General features: G+C 41.0%; 2 protein-coding genes across 2 annotated transcripts in view; one reads left to right on the top strand and one right to left on the bottom strand.

The window, feature by feature from the left end:
- Positions 1-5,232, bottom strand: part of itga7 (integrin, alpha 7) — a 28,353-nt gene extending 23,121 nt beyond the window's left edge. The window contains exon 1 of the mRNA XM_029247962.1: positions 4,844-5,232. Within this exon, the coding sequence (XP_029103795.1) occupies positions 4,844-5,064 (221 nt within the window). The 5' untranslated portion in view covers positions 5,065-5,232. The remainder of the gene's footprint in view (positions 1-4,843) is intronic.
- Positions 5,233-12,395: 7,163 nt separating this feature from the next.
- Positions 12,396-19,665, top strand: LOC114909345 (biogenesis of lysosome-related organelles complex 1 subunit 1). The gene is made up of 4 exons (XM_029247878.1): positions 12,396-12,567; positions 13,836-13,908; positions 16,485-16,617; positions 18,797-19,665. The coding sequence occupies exons 1-4, from the start codon at positions 12,507-12,509 to the stop codon at positions 18,905-18,907; spliced, it is 378 nt and encodes a 125-aa protein (XP_029103711.1). The 5' UTR covers positions 12,396-12,506; the 3' UTR covers positions 18,908-19,665.
- Positions 19,666-23,492: the final 3,827 nt, after the last annotated feature.

The raw sequence follows: 23,492 nt of genomic DNA, 5'->3' as shown, positions 1-23,492 counted from the left end.
CTATATATGTATGCAGCTCACTGCATACTTTACACACACACACACAGTCTGAAGCCACTGGGCCCGAGTGGGATCGCAGCAAACTGGAGCCTAGCCCGGCAACACAGGATGGAAGGCTGGAGGGGGAAGGTACACACCCAGGACGGGACGCCAGTCCGCGTCAAGGCACCCCAAGCGGGGCTTGAACCGAATAAGAAAACCAATTTAATTAGGAAAAAAATGACATCCAAGGGTTTTTCTTCTGCGTAATGTTAGTTAACCATTAACACCAATTCTAATTTTCTCTGTTTATGGCATTTTTTTTTAAAAAACAATTCTCTTTTAAACTCGTGTGAGTGTAAAAAGGGTAATAATTGTTGTACGTTGTGAATCCACACCATTCATACTGTATTTGAGCAACATTTAATTGAGTATTTTACTAGTTCTGGGAATTTTCCCACAGGTTTTAAGAAAGTACTGTCCTGTCCTGTCCTTTTGTAACACTAAATGAATAATGTGAACAGTCATTTAATGATTAACATATTAAAATTAAACATCCACCAGGATTAGAATGCTTTCCTCAGATCTCAAACATTGTCCTCTCCCTCTTTCCTACGGTACACTTTTTCTGAAAGCTCCTTCTCCAGATCCATTAGGGATCTTCTTAAAAGCAAAATGGGGAACATCACTGGAGAAAAAAAGGTGCAAGGAAAAGTTTAAAAAAAAAAAAAACTGAATGTGCTTAAGGGGGGGCGCAGTGGGTTGGACCGGGTCCTGCTCTCCAGTGGGTCTGGGGTTCGAGCCCGCTTGAGGTGCCGGAGCCCACCCGGCAACACAGGGCGTAAGGCCGGAGGGGGAGGGGACGCACCCAGGACGGGACGCCAGTCCGTCGCAAGGCACCCCAAGCGGGACTCGAACCCCGGACCCACTAGAGAGCAGGACCCGGTCCAACCCACTGCTCCACCGTGCCCTCCTAATATAATATAATATAATATATACATATATATATATAATATATGTATATATAGGAGACACTAGTCCAGTGCTGCTTCCTTTGATCATCTACAGACAAATGAAGGAGCGCTAAGGCCTGAGCATTTACAAGGATTCCACAAACGAGTGATGGCGATTCAGCAGCAAGAACAACTTTGTGAGATACTAAAAGGGACGGTGGAAAAAGAAATAATGAATTGATTTAAGGAGTGAAAAGAGGCAGGTTCATTGTCAGCCTGTAAGCTGGTTCACAAAAGAGGATTTTATGCAGCTATTGTAATGCAAATTAGCTCTCAGAATTTTTCAATGTGTTTGGAATGTGTGAAGGAGTTCTACTGTCCGCTTTTCAAAATGATTCACAATTCTGTAATGCCTGAAGACTCTCGCCGGATCCAAGCAGTCCGTCCTCGTACTTTTCAGAAAACCTAAATTACTGCAAAGTGAAGTGTGGCAGAGCTATGAGGAATTACGGTAAAACGATGACACAAAACAATATGGAACTTTTGTCTGTTTACTTGTGAACCACCTTTTTGGTCATTACAAGTTACAGTTATTAGGTTTGGTGTGTCTCTAATTTCTCATGTACATTACTTATAAAACAACGCTTTTGTAAATTTTACTGTTCATGTCAGTCCTTTTAGTCAGTTGTAAACGTTTTTTCTCTTTAATTTTTAATGCTAGGAATTTCATTTGGGTGTTTAGCATGCAAATTATGGAAAAAAGAACAGGGTGAGGAAAATCATGTTTGACTTTAGTCTCTGTGTGTGCAGTTTCTTTTGGATGCTAATTACTACCAACAGGATGGACACCCATCTTATCAGGGTTGTCACTATTTGGCTGTATTGGAATGAAGCCACTTAGATCCTATAAGGGTTTTCATTCTCTCTCTGGGTGTGTGATTTTACACATCTAAACAGAACTTAAATAGAATAGGATCACAGACACTGGAAAGGGGACAGCGGGAGTATTTGGTTTTACAAACCTTAGGGTTTCTACTTCTGACCTGGAGACAGTGTCAGATTGCCAGAATTCCAGCTATGGATAGAACCAGAGCTGGAGACACTTGAAAACACTTGTACCTCGTCTTTTCAATATGCTTTCCAGGCCAGCAGGTTGGGGAGCTGGAGGGAAGTGAACCATGTTTTAGATCATCTGAAATCCGGAATGAGACGTAAGGCAGGTAACTGTGCAGATGCAGATATTACCCTGGGAGAACATCTCTAAAAATAGCCAGTCTCATGCTTGACCAGACACCTTCTCTCTGTCAAAACAAGTGAGACTAATAGAGAAAAAAATTCTTGTTTACTTTTATGTTTCCATTTTAAGTTTTTTTGACAATGAAAAGAAATTATCAAATAAATTTTAATCTTATAACAAGACAAATGTGGACCAACCCTTTGAAAAAATAAGTTGGTTGATATGACATTGTAAAACTTGCTGAGTGTGAAAGCTATTTATTCTTTCACATGTGTAGGAGCACATGACACTTATAAACATATGACATAATGGTAACAGAATAGATTCATTGGAATTTAGCTTATTCAAAGCAGCTGGTATTTAGCTGTTATCAGGACTGAGCTACAATCATTACCTTGCTCATTCACATGCGCAAAAAATCAGTTAAGTTTCGGATGAACGCTCTGTGAAATTTACCCTCCGAAAATTAGCGTGTAATTCATCCATTATCCCTTAAACAAAGTGTAAAGAAGCCATAATTCCATTTTCAAAAATAAGGCATTACTAATTCCTGCATGAATGATGCGCTTGCAAGAAATGGAGATATCAGTGCTGTCAGCAACGACACCATACTTAAACAATTGCAGAAGGTGTCCCTAGTGACAAATTTGAGGGAAAATATTATGCCAATTCCTCCTCTTCCCTATACATATACAGGTACTGTTGAGATTGATGCAACACAAAAGCCCAGAGTTAAAAGTATTGTGGGAGAGCCTTTCCCTTTCACGAATGGACTATTAGGGGCAGCAGCTCTCATACCAGTATATATAGAAACTCTACATATAACCCTTGATTTTCCCCTCCCATTGCTGTTATTTTGATCCCGGCTTGAGCTTTTACCACTAGACAGTGACAAATATTAAACCACATGCCTCATCTTGAAGGAGATATGCTTTCGGAGCTGTTACTACAAGAGAGGGATACACTTTTTACCTTTCTTTGGAACTCTAGCATAGATCAGCTCACCCCTGTCCCTGCAGAGCAGAGGTACCTAAGTCAATAAGGTCTAGCAAAAGTCTCACATTAGTGTAAGGTACAACACTGGAACTCTGGACTGCTGTTAGAGGACATTTTTGGCTTGCGACTTTAAGCTAATTTTGGGTGCACACTGCACTCGGAAGATATTGAAAAACGCCTGTCTGATCACAAATGGATACATCATTTCTATAACTTATGTGAAATGCATGAGGGGGGCGCAGTGGCACAGCAGGCTTGGCCAGTGCCTGCTCTCTGGTGGGTCTGGGGTTCGAGTCCTGCTTGGGGTGCCTTGCGGCAGACTGGCGTCCCGTCCTGGGTTTGTCTCCTCCCCCTCCAGCCTTGCGCCCTGTGTTGCCGGATTAGGCTCCGGCTTGCCGCGACCCCACTCGGCACAAGCGGTTTCAGTTATTGTGTGTGTATGAAATGCATGACATCAGCCGTGACAGTGAGCTCCTATTGTCAAAGTATCATGTCGGAATGACCCTTTCATTCTCCCTTTGCCATTCACACCACTAATTTGCCAAAGTATGGACGCAACCTCCTCCCAGCCATAGAGCCCTAACAAAAAGCCAAACTGTAACGTTACAAAGAGAGAAGCAATCTATACAATAGAAACAAAGGTATTCATTTTCCATGCCTTGCTTCAGGGCCTTTCTAACTAGAGCTACCTTTATGAACCAGTCTTTTGGCTGCACTTATGAAATATCACAGAGAAAAGAGATTTCTTTCATGATACTGACCAAGATTTACGATAAACTTTCCACCAATGATTTCAGAAAGACAAAGGAACTGCTCTGATTTTGATGGCAATCAATGCTACTGTATGTGACAGGCATCTCAACTGGCAGCTCCTGTCTCTGAATCTGCCCTTCACTGAAAGGCAACTGTTTGCTGGTTTTCAGTGAATTCAAAGTGCAGAAATAGGCTGTGACTGGAACACCAGGCTTTAGTCCAAAGGGAGCAACATGTGTAAATTAAGTGTTGAGTCAGAAGTAGGTTTAAGGGAAACTTTAGTGGTCAAATTCAAGTAGATGACTCTGATGTTTCTTCTGCTAAGACTGATGACCTAATCCATTGCTCACGCTGTTATGCATAACCTGACATCACACAGCATCAGCAAGTGACTTGAAAAGACTTTCAGGCACTCAAATTTAAGGAACATGACAGATGAAAATTTACAGAGCACTTAAAAAAAGCACTTGAGAAACCTGAAGAAAACGGTGCTTAGCAACCATCAGTGATTGTACAACACTTCAAGATTTTCTCCCTATTGAATCTGCTGTACCAGAGCTGCACTGTCAGCTGTGCCTGGTAGCCTTAAATGGGGTAAATTATGACCACTGGATGAGTTCATGGGCCTTTCACTGCACAAGCAATACATAACCACAACGGAACTTCTACACCGACGTTGTGATTGAGGTAGAATTGACACATCCACCCCGGCAATTATAGCGGAAATGGACACACAACAAGTTAAACATCATACCATCTCAGAAGCACCCCGGAGTCCTTTACAACAACCAATCTCCTAGGAACACTGAGTAACAAATGAGGACCCATTGATGATAATGCAGTGGCATTTATGAAAGGCAAGAATAACTTTTCTTTAGAGAAATGGAGCCCTGCTAATAATGATGGAGCACAGGGATCCACTCACCAGCTGTGGGATATAGGACTGAGCTGCTGGTGGAGAGCTAAGGAGAAGCCGAAGAAGCTGCCCTTCTCACCCTCCTTGGTCAGTGTCTGTGTTGTGTCCAGGTTGAATCCCAGAGCCAGAGGAAAAGATGCCAGTGCTGCAGCACAGAGCAGCAGGACCCAGCTGGAGGTAGATCCACACGAAAGGGTGCCTTTCCCCTCACAGGAGCAATGAGACAGCATTGCAAATCTCAGATATGTCCTTGGACCAGCTCCCTTTCAGTAGCAAAGACACAGTACAGTTTTGTCCTTCTCTAGGCAGAGAGTGTATGGAAATATCACAGCAGCAATTTCTCACTTTCCCTTTTTTTTTTTTAATCCTTCCAGAAATCTTCCTCTCATTCCCTCCTCCCTCTCCTTCTCTCTTTTTCCTTTTCTTTCTTTGCCTATCTGAAACTTTCTCTCCCTTCAGTATGCTGCTGTTTGCAAGGACAGCTGGAGAAAATGAGGCTGTGTGTGAGCCAGCCTGTATGTGTGTGTTCCCTCCTCTTGTCTTCTTGGCTCTGAGACTGGGAGAAGCGGAGGACAAGTGCTTCGAATAGCCCTCACTCCTCCCCCTGCCTCTCATACACCCCCCCCCCCCAACCCCCAGCTGACATCAACACTCAAGGGACCGCTGCCAAAATACCAGGCAGTGTTGTCAAGACACTTGGACGCTTTTGAAAAGGAATAAAATCAGGAGAATGGAAGAAAACTGGCTGCCGTTTCATCTGCAGCAGTATGTTATAACAAGCAAATACAGGTGCTAGGGTGGACAAGAAAAGAACCAGAAAAATGATGGCATTAAAGCCGAAGAAAAAGGGGAAGAAAGCAAGAGAGGGATTAAACAAGTTGGTATGCTTATCTGGAGACTTTCAGAGATCTGGAATTAATCTTAAGTATAATCAATGAACCTTGACTGCTGAGAGACTGTACTGAGATGTTTAAAAATACGTTGCAGTAATATCTTAATAATGCATTAAACAACAAATGAATATACAAGTGTAAATGAGGAAAACTTCCCGCATGGTGACACCCTTCAAAAGAATGTTCCTGCAGGAGGTTGGAAGCAAAGCCCATGAAGCAAAACAGCAGATCCTGTGAAGAAGTCCGACCCGTGATCTGCAGAGGAGTTGCACTGCCCTTTCCAGTGTTGCCCGTACACTGCTTCAGTGCAGCTTGTCACAGGCAAAAACTGCATTGCTAGCATTGCAACTGTGATTATCCACACATGCCCCCCTGCCCCTTTATGTTCCCATGCAGCTGTCATTTATACCTTCTGCTGTAACCCACCAGCAATGTTCTCGCTGTCTCCTGCATCCCCATCAGTGATGCCTTTCAATTATTCTGATCACCTATCTAAATACAGAGCACTGCTTTCACGCACAACTTGTCTCCAGTGCCGTCCTTGTAGCTAAATTCATAGCTAAGTGACAAAATGCACCACTAATTCCAAGTCAGGGGGGTGCGGTGGCGCAGTGGGTTGGACCACAGTCCTGCTGTCTGGTGGGTCTGGGGTTCGAGTCCCGCTTGGGGTGCCTTGCGATGGACTGGCGTCCCGTCCTGGGTGTGTCCCCTTCCTCCTCCGGCCTTACGCCCTGTGTTGCCGGGTAGGCTCCGGTTCCCCGTGACCCCGTATGGGACAAGCGGTTCTGAAAGTGTGTGTGTGTGTGTGTGTGTGTGTGTGTGTGTGTGTGTGTGTAATTCCAAGTCAACCAACACTGAAAAACACCAAAGTGCCAGTGTGAGAACTTTCCTTTCCCGACATCTCGATGCCTTCAAAAAACAAGACTTCACTTGACCCGAATGAACAACAATTCCACCACGTCAGTTGTTAATACTAACTAACCAGCCTCATGCCTTCGCCAAGCTTTTTAAGGGATCCTCGTGTTCATTGTTAGGAAGACTGAGAAGAAAAGCTATTCACCGGTGATGTGAACAATTTTGGAGAAGGCTGCCATTTTAATGGAGTTTGAGCAAAGTAAGCACAGCTGCACACAAATGGTTTCTGAATGAAAAATCCACATAACCTGCCTTTGATTTTACTGCTGCTCTTAATAGTGAGTCTGATGTGATGACGGCACAAGAGGTAATTTCATTATTCAGTGTAGTCAAGCACATACGCAGGAAGAGGCAGATTGGCTCTCTGTTGTGTTTCTAAGTGTTTCCTGTTGTTTAACTATGCCACGCCTGTTTCTTTATTAAGAAGATCTGGGAGAGACGTGGGTTGGAAGCTGTCGTCTCAAATCAGGAAAGAGAGCTATTCCTATTTAAACAACTGGACAAATGGAGATTCAACCACTTCCACTTTGGTTAATAATGGGCAGATTGGAATTCCATAATATCCCCGCGGTGCTGGAACACACCTTCAGAGAGAATGGTTAAAATTTGCGTGGTTCTAATGTGTTCCAGAACTTGCTGTATTGTCTCAGTAAAGTTCAAATCTTCTCTGGCAATTAAGCACACACAACAATATCAAGACAAATTTCACAGTTTTTAGCATAAGATTTTCAGGTGTACTTTTTTTACATTTCAAGTCTTCTGAATATTCTGGTACTCGTAATGTTATGTTGAACAAAATATGAAAAGCCCTTGGACTGTAAATCAGTGCTGGAAGATTTACATTTATTCCTTCAGCTGATACTTCTGTTCAAAGTGACTTGCAATGTCAAGCTACCTACAGTTACACACACACATTTTCAGAACCGCTTGTCCCATACGAGGTCGCGGGGAACCGGAGCCTACCCGGTAACACAGGGCGTAAGGCCGGAGGGGGAGGGGACACACCCAGGACGGGACGCCAGTCTGCTGCAAGGCACCCCAAGCGGGACTCGAACCCCAGACCCACCGGAGAGCAGGACTGCTGTCCAACCCACTGCGCCACCGCACCCCCTTACCTACAGTTATTCACCCATTTATACAGCTGGGTTAATTTAGTGGTGCAATTTTAGAGTAAGTTCCTTGCTGAAGAGTACTACTGCCAGGGGTGGGATTCAAACCTGCAGCATTAGGAAGGCAACACCTCTAACCACTATGCTACCAGTTGCTGCATCATCTCACTCACACACAAACTGTCTAAAACTGCTTGTCCCAAGCGGGGGTCGCAGCAAACCAGAGACAGGATGTCAGTCCACCACAAGGCACCCCAAGCAGGGCTGGAACCCCAGACCCACTGGAAAGCAGGACCTGGTCAAACCTGCTGCGCCACCACACCTCTCCTTCATGCAGCATGTAAGATGTGATTTTTACATATTGAATAAAGCTCAGTTATTTTTATATTGAATAAACATTGCAAAAGTTCTCTGAAGATGAGAACACTGAAGATGAGTAACCAATTTTCTGTAAATGAGAGCACCAGCACACACACACACACACACACACATTTTCAGAACCGCTTGTCCCATGCGGGGTCACAGGGAACCAGAGTCTACCCGGTAACACAGGGCGTAAGGCCGGAGGGGGAGGGGACACACCCAGGACGGGACGCCAGTCCGTCGCAAGGCACCCCAAGCAGGACTCGAACCCCAGACCCACCGGAGAGCAGGACTGCAATCCAACCCACTGCGCCACCGCACCCCCTGTAGCACCAGCACAGTATGGAGATAATTGCATTACCTCTACATTAACAGAAAGTCTGCCAGGAATCAAATGTATTTACTCAGTGTCACGGCCATTCCCACTCTTCTCAACCATTCCTCACATACTGCTTTTGTATTTAGAAACTGACAGAGGGTTTTCTTTCTGCACGCCTGTTCACATTAGAACACTAAGAATTTTAGGAGATACCGTCAACAGCTGACACTGAATCATACAATGAAATATACTTCTGGTTATCACTGGATGTATCATCTGAAGGCAGAAGTTCAATATCTGGAAAGTGTAATGTTGAATGATGTCACAGTGCATCATACAGGCTACAAAGAAATTAATATTTAATTCCGAAAAAAGTGCAGTGTGAAATATTTTCATCCAAATGAACTTTTCTTTCACCTTTCAAACTGATTTTTTTTGGTCTAAAATATTTCAAGAGTATAATTCTACCACTCCAGAAAAAATAGAAGTACTTTAAAAAAATTGTCTGTTAAACAGTTCTGTTTTACATTGTCATTTCCTCTCTCTAATCTCTCTGTGTAATCTACCTACGCACAACACCTTTATGAGAAAACTCTTTAGTCACTCATTGAATATGAAAGATTCGGAACAACTGAGAACATGAAACATGACTCTTAGAACATCTTGAAACATTACCATATACAGTATCTAAACACTTTACAGAAATGTTCAAAACAGGTAAAGAATTTGTTCTAAAGACCTAGTGCATGATTTAAATTATGAATGAAAGCAGCAAAATACAGCAGTTTCATTAGGTAGTATGGCATCTTTTTCAGTACGCAGGAGTTTCAGTGTTCATGCTCATTATGGAAGATCTCAGCCATGGTGGAACTAGTTATTGCTGGCGCGGTCCGTGAAAAGTCCGTGGTGCTTTCTCCACCAACTTCCGTAAAAGAAAAAAGAAGCAAAAAATAAACAATTAAATAAATAAACATATTATATTGTATGACAATTAACATATCCCACACATCCCAACCCATCCAAGGCTCCTGAGATCTGGAGAAACCAAAAGAAGAAGAAATAGTGGGGGCCTTAAAAATGTTGGAAATACCTTAATGGCAGCCAGGGCAAGAAGCCCAGATCTTCAAATAAAGCACAGAGCTGGGAGAGGAGGAGCAATAGCGACGATCGAACCTCCTGTACACAGTGTCCGGAAGATCTAGCCTGACACTAGCAGTGCTGCAAGGACTCATTAGCAGTCCAGGCCACACTTCAAGGAGAAAGCTTATTTTTAGGTAGCAGTACTTAAAGTGGGGTCGTTTTTCTTGATCCTTCTCCTAGAGCACCACTTCACATACACACACACACACACACACACACCGACAACTCTCTGCTATTGCTGCAGTCAGCACTAACACAGAATTGATTAATGGATGCGTTAGTGTAGATAAGCGAGTTGCCCTTTCACATTCTGGTGTGGTGTCTGTATGTCCCCGCTACATCTGAGACTTTTTTCAATTCACTGTCTCTTAAGCATCGTGTATGTTTTCGTCTTCCCCCAGCGACTCTAATTTCCTAATGGTGCAGTGCCAATACTGGGATATGTTCCAGCATACATAATTCAAGAAACAAATATCTAATGCCACAATGTCCATATATCAGCATTGCAACGGAAGCATTTTTTCTCTCCTCTGGCATTGCCCTTGAAAGACATACAATGGAATATTCTGTATTCTCAGATTTTATGGACACAGTTTTGTGATCTTTTCATTTATTTTGTTTACGGTGTGCTTGTTCAGAAAAATGTCAGTGCATGTATGTATAACCTGGAAAGGTAATTAAAAAAAAAAAAAGCCTTATTTGATGTCATTCTTCCGATAGCAAATACTGTTCCTCTCTTTGTTAATTTTTTACATTCAATAATAATTATAAGATGCAGGTGGTATTATTATTAAACAATCATTTCAGAAAAGTTAGCTCTATTGTCTTCTAATATGCTCTGGATATATAGTTGTGTAGTCTATTTTATGGTTTTCGATACTTCATTCAAATAATAAATTTGTACAGGGTGGACAAAAGATTTAAATCCAAAACAATATATACAAAGGAAGTCTCCACTTTTCTGGGGGTTGAAGGATGTAGAAATTTAATTTGCATTCAGTGATCCAAAACGGGGGTGCGGTGGCGCAGTGGGTTGGACCACAGTCCTGCTGTCCGGTGGGTCTGGGGTTCAAGTCCCGCTTGGGGTGCCTTGCGACGGACTGGCGTCCCGTCCTGGGTGTGTTCCCTCCCCCTCTGGCCTTACGCCCCTGTGTTCCCGGGTAGGCTCCGGTTCCCCGTGACCCCGTATGGGACAAGCGGTTCTGAAAATGTGTGTGTGATCCAAAACTTTTGGTAATGCTTCTGTGCCGTTCAGATCATGTGACTGGGGAGGTCGGTGAAGGTGTGTGACAACATCTTTATGGCTATCGAACTAATCTTGAAGGTGTTCAAATCTAGCGTGGTCTGTGTGGAGTGTGCATGCTCTCCCAGTGTTCACATGGGTTTACCCTAAATAGTATGGTTTCCTTGGACAGTCCAGAAACAAGTTATTCTAAATTCATAGTGATTATAAATTGCCTGTAGTGAATCAAAGCGTATGTGTGGCTACTCTGCAATGGACTGGCATCCTGTCCAGGGTGTACCCCTCCAAGCCTAGAACCCACTAATTCCAGGATAGGCTCCAGACTGCATGACCCTTCCAAGGTCAAGTGGTTAATAAGACTGAATGTTTTTGTGACTGTCGGCAGGTAAATGTCCAACAATCTCCGTCAGCGAACTTCAAGTTTAAACAACAGTTTCTTTTCCGACGCCATTTATCCTTGCTTAGCACAGGCCTATACAGTCAATTTCTATGGTAAAAATCGTGCATTTTTTGCGACCGATGCATCCGCAAAAACTTTCTAAATTTGTAACCGTCTTGCGTTGCTGGTGCAGCTCACACAGCGAAGTTCATTTGCGTGAACTCTCTTGCAGTCGACACGTTGGTTACTGGTGTTCAGCTTAATCTTAGCCTTCAACGTGGGTCGGAGGGCAGAGGTCCTGCCCTCCCCGACCCCCAGTCCCCAAATTCCAGCCTCGTTGAAAACGTTTTCAAAACTTTGTCAATTCTTTTTAATTTAAATGTTATTCTGGGAGGCCGCACGATCACCCACGATCGTACGGCCTCCCAGAACAACGCCGGCATCATCAAATTTGCTGATGAAACGACAGTCATTGGACTGATAACGGGAGGTGTTGAGTCAGCATACAGGACGTTAAGTGGCTGATCTGGTGGCGCCAGGACAACAATCCCTCCCTGAATGTCAACAAAACAAAGGAGATGATTGTCACTCCACGGAGGAGGAGAGAGCAGCACTCGGCATTGCATATTGGTGAGACAGAGGTGGAGAGAGCGAGCAGCTTCAGATCCCTGGGCGTTCACTTTACTGAGGATCTCACCTGGTCTCATAACACTACACATCTGGTCAAGAAAACACGTTACGGTTAGTGTCTGCACTTCTTGAGAACGCTCAATCTGAAACAACGGGGAAAGCAACGTATCCACGTTTCTTAAGGATTTAGATACATAGTATCATAGTTTTAGTATCTTTTTAATTTCCCAAACTGAATTGAAATGAGTAAATTCAAATATACTTGACTGAAATAAAACATTTTTAATGCGTGTGTCTGCGATGTCATTATCTCCCCTAAACGAGCGTTACCTAGCATTTAACAAACGCAGTTCTTAAAGTTCTTATCATGGCAGGTATGCATATTTCAGAAAAAATAATTTTTTTTTTTTTTTTTTAAAAAAAAAAAAAAGGTTTCTCTGCGTTAACCAGAATTAACTTTCCACGACAAAAAAAAGAAAAAAAAACGTACATTAATTGACGAGACGTTTACAATGAAGCGTGAGAACTAGAACTAAAGCGCGTGGACGGCAAGGTCGTCCCCTGTCTGTGTGTCTCGCGCAGTGGGTGGCCACGTATTATTCGGCGAATAGCAACCGGTAGCTATCTACAGGACGGTCCGAACATCATTCAGTTAACTGGCCCTTGAATGCCGAAATAACTATGCTTTCTCGTTTATTAAAAGAGCACCAAGCGAAGCAGAATGAAAGGAAAGAACTTCAAGGTAAGCAAAGTATGCTTTTCGTGTAATGTGTAGCTTTCAACGTAAGGCCTTAAGCGCATTTAGAAGCACCGTGACTCTGGTGAGAGCGCTGACCGACACCAAGTAGAGACACTCGGCTGAGTTTTTACGGTGTTCCGCTGTGGAAGCTGTGGCCCGAGGTACTAACAGCTCGCAGCTTGAGACCGTCCCTCTTAAATTCTGATTGGTTTCTGCGTTGTCTGCTCAATATATGAGTGGCTTAAAGACCTGTCAGTCTTGCTTCAGTTTTGTTGCAGGAAGCAACTACATCGCAATTAATACAGAAATATTTGTTTTGTGTTTCACCGTTTATTCGTAGGAAACCAATAAATACATTATTTTAAACAGTGCACAAACTGGCTATTTTTGTCCTTCATTTCGTCAGTAGTTTAAGGTTTTTGCACAAATCCAAACATTGACATCAGTTTTCTTTTTTCACTGAATGAAATGACTCTGAGTGACTCTCTTGTCTCTGAGGTTCATCGCTCAAGTAGGTGCATAAGACACAGACAAATCCCGATACCCACACCAATTTTTTTTTAATTTATTTTTTATTAAATATTATATAAGATACACAAATGAGCAGAACAATACAGAGTAATGGCTGAATAAAGGTTGTATCTGGGGATGCTTCTGGAGCTACCATGGTTACACCATAGATGATCTGAAGGGATCTTGGGCAAAGTGGGTCTGGAAAAAGGTGGGTTTTCAGACCCTTTTAATTAGTGTAAAGTTAAACTGTAGGTGTACCCATTATGAAATAAGAGAATAAGGCATGTTTTATCAAGAATTATACTATTATTTAGAAATAAATAATGGAATAGAATAGAATGATTACTCATATTTATTCATTTAATGGTTTTTGTCCAAAGTGACTTATTGTATTGGGTTTGTTCCACTAATTTTTTTTACAGTGATTTTTCTTGATTTTATAAATAATCTAATTTTGGGTAATTTTAACTAACATACCTGAGTCCTTTGATGACAACGGTAGTAATGGTAATACAAGTACTGAAATGAGCAAAGAGGACAATTGTTTTGACATTTATTTATTTATTTAGCAGAAGTTTTTCTCCAAAGCGACATACATCTCAGACAAATAAAATTTGTGCATTACATTGGAGAAAGAGGGACATAGTTGCAGACGTGTGATTCTTAAGTAAACTCAGTTCGTTTCTTTCCACTATGTGCACCGATGTTTTTGACCATGTAACCCGAGTGTGCTGCTTCTGTGTGGTCTCACCCCCCAGAGAGACGCAGGCGAGAGGCAATAGCAGCCGCCACCTGTTTGACTGAGGCCTTGGTGGACCACCTCAATGTTGGGTAATGTTCACATGTGAACTTCTGATCAATGACAGTTATTGAGTTATGAGACAGCATGCTTCATTTATGGTTATACTGTTGTTTTTGGGTATATATTTATAACCTTTGCATATCACTCACGTTTTGTCCAGTAACTCGTTCAATGAAACAATAAAATACTTGTTTGATGTTCAGAATCAGAACAAGCTTTATTGCAAAGTATGTTCACACATACAAGGAATGGAATTTGTCTTGGTGACTGGAACTTCCACAGCACAAACAGAATGACAGTGACAAGACAGATGAGAAGATAGAGTATGTGAATAAGGGATAAAAAATATATAAAAATATAAAGTACCCAATATACAAAAATAGTCACTAGATACAAATGCAAGGGAGTGTGAGTAGGAGATATGATGTGATAAATAGTTACAAATACAAATATAAATAGCGTTGTGTATTGCACTGGTTTACTCTCTGGGGGGGGGGATTTAGCTGTTCATCAGGTAGGTGGCCTGAGGAAAGGAACTTTTCTTGTGCCTGGCTATTATGATTAGGATTATTCTGAAAGTGTTGTAGCAAATGTATAAATAGATTCAAGTAGCTCAACACATGAAAGTATAATGCTTGAAAAGCTTATCCTCAGCTTATCTTAAAATTTCTTGTACATTTTTTGCTTAATTGGATCAATCATATTCTGTCTCGGGGTTTTCAGTGTTTACCTTACCTTGTCTTTTTCCTCCCCCTCTAGTTTCATTAATTCTTCATACAGTTAAGCTTTATTTGACTAAAAACACTCAATCAGTAACAGCTGATGTGTGGAGGAAAGCTTGTAGAAATCCATTTTTTCATGACATATCTTCGTTTTTAAAAATGTGCTTGAAAATTAGTGTGACATTGTGATCTAGTTTCTTCAGTAGTAATGTAACCCGAACTATACCTGGAATAAATTCAGAGTGCCTGTGGCTGTAAATGACCTCAGTAAGTGAAGTTGAAGGAGGAAAGGATAGACAACTGAAGTCGCCTGATCTGATGTGTTAAACTGCTCAGATTTTCCCGGTTTAATGTACTTGCTTTAATTTTTTATTACTTCACTGTTAAGAGGCCATGATATTTCTAATGTCTTTAGGAGAATGACTAAAGGTTTTGAATGGACACACTACGAGTAATTTACGCATCTTGTATGCTGTGAATCTGCTGAAAACGCTGGTCATGCCACACGTCTTAAACTCTGACGCCAAGTGTGTCCCAGGATTTTGGAAGTGTAGCACAGTGTCATGTCTCTCTAGAGAGCCAGTAATCACACTGGAAGAATATAACTGTGTATCTTCTATAAAAGACACATAAATTCAGAATCAATGCATATCCAGTTCACATGTAATAATATTTTAGTTCAGCTTCTAGTTATTAGTGCTTTTCCCAGGAGCTCATTTCCACCAACACAGGGTTTCCTGGAGATAAGAGATACAATTAGTTTTAACCAGCTCTTTAGCCATATTTTTCATTTTAAAAGACTGAAATTTTGCAAGCCTTTGTCATTAAGCAAAGGACACAATATCATTAATTCATTAATTTGATGGCCACCTTCAAACAGTCTGAATAATTTCTTCTTGCTTATTTGCATGTTCTCCCCGTGTCTGCGTGGGTTTCCTCTGGGTGCTCCGGTTTCTTCCCACAGTCCAAAGACATGCTATTCAGGTTCCCCCATAATGTGTGTGTGATAGTGTGTTCCACTGATGTATGGTTGATTGACCCATTGTACATTTATTCATTTAGCAGACGCTTTTGTCCAAAGCGACATACGCTACTTACTTTTTGCTGAGATGTATCTAGCAGTGTAGGTCACCTTGGTGAATAAGGTGTGTGGGCTGATAGCACTACATAGTATCCATTGGAGAAAATTGTCTGCTAAATAAAAATGCCATCTAAAAATGTCTTAATTCACCAATCATGGAATTTGGATCATTATTAGTTCAGTATTTTGTTACTTTACAGGTTGTTTAATATAATGCACAATTTTGCAGTAACATTAAGTATTTAATGCTGGCATTAACTTTAGTGATGACAGTTTACGGTTGTGTCTGACAGTTTTCCAGTATAGAGTCAATGGTGTAAGTAGGATGAATCCATCTCTTTATTTAGCTCAGGTTCCAGGAAGATGCCGCATACCCATTACAGGATGTGCTTCACTGAATATATTGATTCTCACTTTAGATGTGAGCCTGACACAATAATTAATAAGGCCATGTGATTAATACTAATATTGATCAGGCAATTCCAGTGATAACCCACCTCAGGAACAAAGTGAAAGAAATTAGTAAAAGATTACAACAGTTCATGTGTTAGTGTTATTTTGTTGACACAGCTTCTCATGTGGAAGTAGCTGAACTCCCGTAACTGGTATACTCAACCTGGAGCTTAGGACCTGTTTGTGACCTGTTTGGTTTGCTTTGTGGCAAATAATATAACCCTGCCTTGTCTTGTAATTGTATGTGCATGGTCTCATTTTCCTGTATTGGGACACTTACAGCATTTTTACATTCCCAATTTCATATTTAATGACAATCCAGTATTTTTCACTTCTTATCTCCTGCCAGGGTGGCCCAAGCCTATGTGAACCAGCGCAAGTTAGACCATGAGGTGAAGACACTACAGGTGCAGGCCAGCCAGTTTGCCAAGCAGACATCCCAGTGGATCAGCATGGTTGAAAGCTTCAACCAGGCTCTCAAGGTACAGAGCACCAAGGAGAGTCTTTTGATCGTGTTATTCCAGATCCTGTGAGCTATATGGCAGCATAGGAGGAAATTTTAAAATGCATATGAGTGAAAAGAAAGAAATGCTCTTAAATTCATTCTGAGCATCTGATGTTGCATTATCCTAAATGTATTTCTACTTTGTTTGCACTCATGGAGCTTTCAAGAACTGGAATGTAGTTCAAACTGAAGATGATATTGATATAACAGTGAATAACTGTCCTGCACCTCCCTGCTTCAAGGTGGCATTGTTAAAGCAACAGTTGATATTCTTGTGGGGGCTGTTACTTTGGTGTTTATACTGCCTGAAATGTAATATTTCCTTTGATCAAAAAGTATGAGGCTAGATCATCAGGACTATCTAGTATCTCTTCACCCTGTAGACAAAATGATTCATCAGTCACAGGGGCTCACTTCCTGACATCCTGTAACATGTACAGAGCTTTGCTTGTGGCTCACATCCCCAGAATTTCACTGTTACATTTAAATTTCCCTGTTCAGTATAAACATTACAAAAATTAAACTTTAACAGTCTTCTTACAGAATTATGACTGCTAACATATGATAGAATATGTTTCTCTATTTTGTGAATATATATCCTATTATGTTATCTTTTTGTGCTCTCTTCTGAAAAGGGTCACTGAACAACAGGAAAGATTTAAATGTCTAAAAAATGCTAGAACACACTTAGTCTGAAAAAAATAGTAATAATGGAAGTAGTAATAAACAGTAGGATCAGTAAATGTATTGTAGAGCATGTACTCTGAGACACACTTATGTTGTATTTAACCCTAAGGGCTGTCATCTGAGCCACTTCTAAGGAGAGTGTATGAAAAGTGAGGGCAGCCTTAAAATTGTAGCATAATACTGCTTTTTGATTTCCAAAACTGTGTTCAGTCACACAAATTTAGTTGCCACACAGTAAATGACCTACTGGAAAATTTGGAAGCCTTCTGTTCCTCACTAGACTGTAGTTCCTTTTCAGCCCTTGTTGATTCACTGGGTCGTGGTATGAAAAGAGCAGCATGCCTTTGGGCACTAAAATTCAAAACCCACAGTGCCATCTATGCTGTGCTGTAGTCTCATATGTACGTGTGCCTTTGTCACTGATCATTCTCGGCAGTGCTGAGACACACCAAAAGGCAAATGCGAGCGGGAATCCAAGCACCTGTCGCTGCCGCATCAAACCGCACACTCCCCTTGAGCCCTCTGACACAGAGCAACTCCATGCGTTGTGTCAGACAGACACACACAGCCCTTTGGTGGTGAGCAGTAGGCAGCGTAGCATAGCTTGGGCCAACGGGAAGTTCTTGCCGTCAGCGGCATGCAGTTCTGAGTCATTAAGGCAGAATAAGGAGTAGAGGGATTAATGTTCTCAATGGTTTAGCTTAACCTTTTGTGAGTCTTGCTGGGTCAAATTACTGCAGATTCTTGTGCTGAAATTAGTCACTTTGTTTAAACAAAGGAGAATTAGAAAGAATTACAATTTACGCAAGGAGAGATTTTAACCTGTGGTGTGTTTATAGAACTGGGAGAAACCAAGCCTTTAACCTTTTCAGTTTTCTGAAACAGGATAGGTAAAGCTCAACCCCTTCAGCCTTCCTGTCTGAAATGTCTTCTTTAATCCTCTTCGCTTCAGTCTTAGTATAGGGCCTTTGGTTTCGCTGGGCTTGGAACCGTCCTTGGTGGAGTTTGTTTGAAATGTAGGTGCACTATATGACTTTATCACCATCTTGTGTGATAGAAGTGTAACTACAGACACCTGTTCACAGCTATTTTTGGTGATTAGGTGCAGGCTGTCTGGATTAATGAGAAGCTTCAAGGAAACATTTCTCATGAAGTTACAAATATCTTTGAATCATAATGAAAGGGTTTGTACTTTTTCTGGAGTTAAAATGTACCCATTTTTAAATCAGTAAGTCAAATGTGATTGATAGAAATTGATCAAATTTATTCATTCGTTTCTTTCACATGCACAATCAATATGTCAGATAAAAAATAAAAATGCACATATGAAGATGTACTGGGATACAACAATACTTCCTCAGACCTTTTAAACTGCTTTTAATGGTACTCTGATTCAGCTGCTGACATCAAGCTACACTTCTGAACAAACCTGATTAAAATGTGTTTCCCTGTGCCTCTGTGTTGTGCAGGAAATTGGGGATGTGGAGAACTGGGCTCGCAGCATCGAGATGGACATGAGAACAATTGCCACAGCGCTGGAATATGTGCACAAGGGGCAGCTGCAGGCTGCATCCTCTTAGACTCACCTCAGACGCACCGCGCTGGTCCAGCCTGGGTAAAGATGTGGCCTTCACCAACTCCTCGGCTCATACGCTGGCTTGGTTTTTTTTCTCACCAGCACAGTATGTCATTACCGTTAGTAGATTATAGATCTGCTTGGGCACAAGGATGTGAAAGGCTGTAGCAACGCTTACTCGGGAGTAAAAAGCCTATTATGATTATTGAAGCCCATGTTGAGAAACAAGACTACTCCCCATAGCCCTACTCTGAGATTACTGGGGCCTTTATGTCATGCTGGGTGTTTTCCACTTCTTGTTCCCAATGATGTGGCTTACAGGCAAATACCAGCAGTTTTGCCAAGGCTCCAGTCTGACTGTATAAGTCTTATTCAGTTATCACCTGTTTGAAAAGATCTCATTCTTCACAGCACTCACAGACCCAAGAGTTAAATATTAAAGCTTTCTACTATATAAATTTTCTTTAATTTTTCCATATTTTTAATGAATTCAATGTTTTTTCAGTCGCTAATCTTGTTGCCCATTTTATATCTGCTTGCTTAAACGTTTGACATAAAAACTAAGCAATTAATGGTTGACATTTAAAAAGTCCAAAGACTTAATTGTTTACATTATGGACAAACTCTTAAGTAATTTGCCGTGATTATTTCTTATTTCATGTGTTTACCAGAATACAAGGGTAAGCCAACAACTCTCTGCCATATTATTTTTTTTTTAAATAAATGTTTGGTAGATGGGGGGTGCGGTGGTGCAGTGGGTTGGGCCGCAGTCCTGCTCTCCAGTGGGTCTGGGGTTCGAGTCCCGCTTAGGGTGCCTTGCGACGGACTGGCGTCCCGTCCTGGGTGTGTCCCCCTCCCCCTCCGGCCTTACGCCCTGTGTTGCCGGGTAGGCTCCAGTTCCCCGCGACCCTGTATGGGACAAGCGGTTCTGAAAATGTGTGTGCGTGTGTGTGTGTTTGGTAGATACTTTTTACTTACACTTGTACATTTTTTTAAACCCTTCAGTTAACTATTTTGTTTTAATATTGAACTGAATGTTGTAAGGACCTGGGCATAAAATCCAAATGCCACAGGTTCTTGGTGAGATTTAATGTTAAGTAGTTACACACTTGAGCCTACTTAACCCTAAAGACCTACTGGTATTAATTTCCCCACATTTGTAAATATGTCATATCTTCAGCTCCAAGCTGAGTACACTTTGTCCTCACAAACACATGTGTTTCTGTATGTCTGTTTGTGTGTGTGTGTGTGTGTGTGTGTGTGTGTGTGTGTGTGTGTGTGTACAAATATACCCTTTGGCTTATACAGGGGTTAGGTTTTAGCAAAACCTCAAACAGAACTATGATAAATTAAAAAAAAAAAAAGCACTAACCCATCCATCCATTAACAGTAACTGCTTGTACAGTGTAGGGTTGTGGTGGTCTGCTGTGTGCTAGAAAGCTAGGGTGTGGTTCAGGGTGCACCCTGGACATGATGCCACTGAACTGTTGTGCAAAATTTTAAATTTCTGAAAATAGAAATTAACAATTACGACAACCTCACATTTAATGCAGGGTACCAATTCATCTCTTAAGAAATTCCAGTGTTTGTCAGCTTTTGGCCAATTTTAATTTTGATGATTGTCTACACAATCAGTAAAAGTAAGCTACATGTAAAAATCTTTGTAAGAGTTCATTTTAATATTTCAGGACTCAGATATTAAGACTAAAAATATTTGTTACAAACCGTTTTTAACTGAGGATAAGTTACCCATTTATTCTATAAACAAGTGCAATATTTGTCATCTTGTTGATCACTAAAGCAGGAATGCTGGACAAGAGCTATAAGTATTATAAAGTTGGATGAAGACGGTCAAGCACTCCTGTTTTTATTCTCTCTGAATGTGCTTTATTACTAACAGCTGGACACAGAAACAAAGGTGGCTTTCACAACAAAGGGCAATGTTAGAAGATAAAATACTGTACTGAAGAAAATGCAATAAAAAAATGAAACCCAGAACGTTTGTACCTTTGAAGCTCCGTAACTCAGATGTTTGTAACGCAAGACCCCAGTGTACTGTAAGTCATTTTAAATAAAGGGATTTGATGAGTAACTTAACATTGCTTTAGGTTTTCAGTTTTTATAATATTTTGGTATAAGAGTTTACTGTAGTAGAACAGGATTCCTGGTTCACTCATTATCTGTCTTGAAATCTGCAGGGAGAATTGGAGCAGGTCTTCAGGATAAGGTCCTTCTTAAAGCTCTGTCCACTTTTTGAAGTAATCAGCTGGAAACAGAGGAAATGATAAAATGAAAGGGTTTGTGGGATACTTTTCAGCATAAATTAGTTTGGCCAGGTATATATGTGTAAAAATGTCCTCCTTGAGTCTTTGTTTAGAAGTTCAATATATGTGTGAGAGGTAACTTGATAGACCCTGATTTGTGCGCCAGGTATAAATACCGTTTTTACACATCAAGTGTCCGAAATAAAAGGTGTGATGTTTTGCTTTAATGTGGAGGTACACTTTTTTTTGTTTTTAATAAATCATACTGCTTTATCATTCTTTAGCACCTTACCAATGTGATTTTACAAAGATACATTCATTAAGAAGTAAAGGCTACTCTGATCACTTGAAACAAATGGGAGATTGTTGTGCATCACAGTTGCCTTCGGGTGAGGGTCTGGTTACAAAATAGCTTTCATGTGGGTATTTCATGCAGAAATCCCAGCGGGTAGCTGACATAATAAAAAGCTATGCGAACGTGTAATTCCTCTAAGGATGAAGAAGACTTTACTGTTTGGATTTGCCTTGCTTTCCTCTACAGTTGTACTGTTCTGGAACAAAAGGGCCTTTTAACAAATGTGCACCATGGAGAAATAGGATTTATTTAACAACACCCCCTTCCCCCCACCCCACCCCCCAGGGTGTATGGTAACGCCCCCCAGTCCCAGGCTCCCAGCTATAGCTTTAGCTTGGCTCTGCAGTGGGACCTGGTTACAGACATGATCCAAGTGACGTCTTTATATGATTAACCTCAGTGCTTGAGGTAAACTGCATATTTTCCTTTCCAGAAATTAGAGAGAAACAAACTGTGCTCTATGGTTAAGCTTTTTCTTGTGATTATTTCTGTCTACTTATAGATATTACTTCATCCCTCATCAATAAGTGCTTGTCCAGTGTTGGTTTGGAGCTCATTTGAGATGCATACTGTATGAAGCAGGGTACACCCCGCACATGATAGCGGTCCACTGCAAGGCAATCACACACACGTACGAACATTTTCAATCGCACACACTTACGGCAATTTAGAGTTACCAGTTCACCTGAAACGCACATCTTGGACTGTGATAGGAAACTTGCATGAATAGGAGGGAAACATGCACACGCCATAGAGGTTGAGCCAGATTCAAACCCACATCCATACCCACAGCCCTAAAACCATGAGGCACCAACAGCTCGCTCTATTTCTACACATCAGATGGTATGTTTTCCATTTGTGACACAATGTAGTCAGCATGGCATACTGTGCGCATGGCACAAACTTGATACCAAATACACAAAAGATGCAAAACGTACACAACCCTGCATTCTGTGGAAGTGAGAGCTGTTAGTCTCGTTCCGGAGCGACAAAATGCTTCGGCCTCCTGAAGCGGTATGGCATGTGAAAACATCTGTGTAACAATCTGTGTGACTGCATGTTCTATAAATGGCCTGGGCAGCAGTTCTCTAATAGTCATGAAGGATCATTTTAGGAAAGTCCCACACACTTGGGAATTCAGAAAGGCAATGGCTTAATGAACTCCACAATCAAATGATTTGCTCAAAGCATAAAGCCCGCATTGTTTTTTTCTCTTCCCTCCACCCCTTGTGCCAGTTATATTTTTGTCATCAGTTTGTGTGTTCACGCACACACACATACTCACACACGCACAAATGACGGATTATAAATTACAGACTTGTCTTAAAGGATAAAGTTTACCCAGTCAAAGCATCAGGGAGTGAAACTCCACGCAGAAGACGGAGGCAGTGAAGGAAGGCGAGTTTATCATTTTTAACAAAAATCTTGATCAAAAGGAAAAAAAGGTATGTTCTTTTTTGTTTTTTAACAGAAATTTAATTGTTTTAATTCATCTCCTTGTTAATTTTACTTTTCCTTGTTTTTCACATTTTAGTTAGTTTTATTTGAGTATTTCACTATACGTTTGTATACCCAAGAACATATTTTGAATGAAATATTTCAATGTAAGATCTGTACAGATATTTCAGTTCTTACTCAAAGTAACAAAAATTAATCTCAAGATATTTTACAGCTCCCTGGCTAGTAAGTGTACATCCCACTGTTTTGTCATACATAGATGTCAATTTAGCACAGAAATGCCACACAAAATTACTTTATTATATATATTACAAATGTATGCTATTAGTGTAGTTTGAAATATTTACAAGATATTTGTGTTACGATCGTTCAGGAAATATAAAATATTTTAAGAATACGTATTGCATGACAATTTGTATGCATTGGTATCATTTTTTTAATAGATATTAACCAAATACAATTATGGAAACCGGTTATGAAAGCGCTCTTTCAAACGCTTTTGGCAGTAACGA

The sequence above is a fragment of the Scleropages formosus genome, chromosome 22, assembly GCF_900964775.1.
Source record: "Scleropages formosus chromosome 22, fSclFor1.1, whole genome shotgun sequence".
Taxonomy (NCBI): Eukaryota; Metazoa; Chordata; class Actinopteri; order Osteoglossiformes; family Osteoglossidae; genus Scleropages; species Scleropages formosus.
This window is presented reverse-complemented; position numbering and strand designations above follow the sequence as displayed.

What these genes read in the sequence shown, in the direction of transcription:
- LOC114909345 (XM_029247878.1), top strand. Translation starts at nt 12,507, where the DNA reads ATGCTTTCTCGTTTATTAAAAGAGCACCAAGCGAAGCAGAATGAAAGG. An exon ending in TGAAAGGAAAGAACTTCAAG is followed by an intron (nt 12,568 to 13,835) that starts GTAAGCAAAGTA and finishes CTCACCCCCCAG; the next exon opens with AGAGACGCAGGCGAGAGGCA. An exon ending in GTGGACCACCTCAATGTTGG is followed by an intron (nt 13,909 to 16,484) that starts GTAATGTTCACA and finishes ATCTCCTGCCAG; the next exon opens with GGTGGCCCAAGCCTATGTGA.